The following is a 3,297-nucleotide window of genomic DNA, read 5'->3' as shown; positions in this document are numbered from 1 at the left end:
TTCATATTCGATACTGATTAAATGTTATATGATTAATTTCTGTGCCTAATTTAGTTAAGCTGTTAAACAGAGCACATCCTCAAATGTATACTTGGAAAAAAATGTTTCTTAGAATCAAATATATACTATAGAATCATAATTGCGTAATCTACTGATATAGTGTCACATTATTAACTCAAATTGCATTAAATTGTAAACAATTTCATCATAGTGAAAGCTCTAAAACTCAACTTTTAACATGAAACCAAAACTCAATTACACATGTATAACATAGGATACAAAATAAAGTGTTTAACGAAAGTTGAGAGTTCTTGGTTCACTGTGGCGTAATTTGAAACTCTTGTTTTTTTCAAGAAAAAAGTTTCCGAGGATAAATTAATGATATCACCAGACTTCATTTAATCTCTGGCTGTAAACGGTATACGACATGCAAAGGGGAAAAAAAAAACATTTTTTTTTTAATACATGCATTTGGTACTTCCCAGACAGACTATTGTAACGGTTTATGTTTTTGTCAAACGATTACCAGTTTAAGAAATAACAACATATATGCAGAAGGAAGGGTCGTACGACCATACTTCAGGAACTACGTTGGCTCTCGGTTACGGTGCGGAATGAATTCAAGATACTTCAGTACTTTTCAAACCTATCCGCCATGGTGAGGCAGCGCTATGGTACTCCACAGAGTAAATATCAGTTCATGCGTTTAACATTCGCACTAAAAGCTGTGATGGGGTTCAGTTTAACCTTCCTAAAGTTCGTCCAAAGCCTGGCAAGGCATATAGTGACCGTGCAGACTTCCACGTTATTTGAGCGAAAAATAATGCATTTGAAGTGTTTTTCAATCGCATCTAAAACCTTCTTTTTCAAAAGTCATATATTTAACTTCTTTTAAATTAACTGTTTTTACGTAGTTTTGATACTTGAATGTAAAATGCTTTGTATTAAGAATCAATTATCTTTCTTATTATCATGACATTGAACATTTTTACTTTTAATTCATTGGTTACTGTGTTGGCAAAATGGAAAGCGTAGTGTAGCACTGCTCCTGTATATTTATGCGTTGTGATCTCATTATATTTATTTAATTATTTATTTATTCGAAAAAAGGAGGAAGCCACTGAATGAGGTGTAGTGATAATTCGGAGTACTGTGCGCCCTACCGGACATGGTAAGATACACCGAGTCTCCTCGCTGCAGGACCATTACCGCGCTACCAGACAACTGACCAAGTTGATTTGATGTATCATAGGTAGTGATCACCTTGTAGTTATTTTTAACAAGATGGATGTAAAGGTAACCGCCGGTGCTATACTTAAGAACAGAGAACGTAAATACGTAGGTGCCCGGCACACTACATGTGAACGTGCCGGTCTCGAGATCGAAGCTGGTACCTGGCAGAAGCGTCTCGGCCTGCTGGAAGGGCAGACGGGTGTCTTGACTCGTAGAGGTATCCGAGGTGCTCGTCCTCACCACGGTGAATGCCACCCGCTTGTTGGAGTCGTCTGCTGTCTCCCCTAGCTCACCCTTCTGACCTTTGACACCAGTTTCCCCGGTTCCTCCGACAACACCAGGTAGCCCTCTCGGACCTATTTTGCCGGGCAGACCAATTCCATCATCACCTTTAAACCCAGTGTTCCCAGGTGCTCCCCGATCACCCATAGGTCCAATAGGGCCAATCTCACCTTGCTGACCTGCATCGCCATTTGACCCCGGCTGACCGTACGGCCCCATCGGTCCAACTGGGCCAGGCAGACCTGGTATGCCGGGTATTGCAGCAGGTCCCTGGCAGCACTGCTGACACACCTGAGACGCAGGACCATCACCGTCCGAGGGAACCGGCCCAGTAACGGAAGCTCGGAGCTTGACAGAGTTACCCAGAAGGAGGGCCATTGACAGAATGGTGGCCACGCAGATCTTCATCTATAAAGAAAACAATACAGGGCCTAAAATTACAAACAAAATCACTACATAAACTGAGTAATTTGTATACGAGACATAATATGGAGGATTCATTATTCAGAGAATGTGTCGGCAGTGGCCTATCCGAGAGCAAGGGGATAACATGTAAATAAAAAAGGTGGTTTTTTTTTAATCTGTTGCCATGGCAACTACGGGCAATCCACACTTGTTAGTATTATTGTTTTGCCCGCCGATAAAAGTTTGGAAAGGAGACCGAATTACATTATTTTACTTATGTGACGGCACGCCCTATTCCACGGTCATGATAGAATCAATTAAACATCATCACACCGACCTCGATGGTTCGGTCTTGAAGTCTTGAAGATCAGGTCCAAGAAGAGATCAAAAGGAGTTCACTGTAGGCTGAAAAATAATAAACAAAGAAAACTGGTAACGTTTATGCTTGAGTAAAGGAAGAAATACTTTAATCATTGATTTTAATACAATTTTGAGTTGTTTTTTTGACTTTGATCAATAATCATTCGAAACCAGGAACAATTATTCACAAATAAAAACAATGGTCAAAGTTTATTTGCATTTTCGTGACCGAATACGCCCAGAAAAAGCAACATGTTTTAATGAAGCTTTGTGTCATTTTTCTCTGGAACCTGAATGCTCCCTGAAATCAACATTAAATTGATTCAAACGCTTTCATGAAAGCCTTTATTCAAATTCATTGTAAAATGTATTCAAATTCATTATACCAAAAAATCTGTGTATTTTTGAGGCACTAGTAGTCATTGAATCATTTTTGAAAGCATAATTATCTGAGTTTTTAAAACAGCATATTCTTCATTTAAATATGTTTTTCCCGTCCAATTTTACACCTTGCTCATTCAATGTGTGAACACTTTCTTTCAAATTCGCATACAAACCCGTTAGCATTCTCAAACCCAGTTGAATTTAGCGAACGATCAAATTATTTAAGGGTATCTCCACTATAGGCCCTACGCATAAAAAAGAAGGCAATTGACGTATTTGCAATGAATTTATTGTGCTTTGGATTTCAGTCCAGTTCGGGAATTCAATTTCATGTTTACGTTCACAAAAGTCAAACATGTTTAATAAAAGTCGGCAGTTTAGCCAGATCAGTGGCGGCTCTAGGGGGGGGGGGCGGAGGGGGCGCCCTCCCACGGCAGTGACCGAATATTTATCAAAAAAGCCAAATTTTAATTGAGAGTGTCATTCCACCCTCACCCTTTCCCCCGGCACAAACTTCGCCCGGCAATAAACTCTCTGGATCCGCCCTTGAAGATATTATGTGGCAGTGTTATAACAAGGTATAAAATGACATGAGGTTTTGAAAAGTTATTTTTTTAAATGTCAGGGAAGGAA

At 39.6% G+C, this 3,297-nt stretch overlaps 1 protein-coding gene across 1 annotated transcript; it reads right to left on the bottom strand.

Moving 5' to 3' along the window:
• Positions 1-1,110: 1,110 nt before the first annotated feature.
• Positions 1,111-1,788, bottom strand: LOC119744587 (complement C1q subcomponent subunit B-like; the record flags this gene model as incomplete). The annotated part of the gene is made up of 1 exon (XM_038220590.1): positions 1,111-1,788. A coding segment is annotated over one exon (678 nt), but the record flags the coding sequence as incomplete, so codon positions are not given.
• Between the last annotated feature and the right edge of the window lie 1,509 nt (positions 1,789-3,297).

The sequence above is a fragment of the Patiria miniata genome, unplaced genomic scaffold (assembly GCF_015706575.1).
Source record: "Patiria miniata isolate m_02_andy unplaced genomic scaffold, ASM1570657v1 HiC_scaffold_7, whole genome shotgun sequence".
Taxonomy (NCBI): domain Eukaryota; kingdom Metazoa; phylum Echinodermata; class Asteroidea; order Valvatida; family Asterinidae; genus Patiria; species Patiria miniata.
Note: the sequence above shows the minus strand (reverse complement) of the source record. Positions and strands in the feature narration are given on the sequence as shown.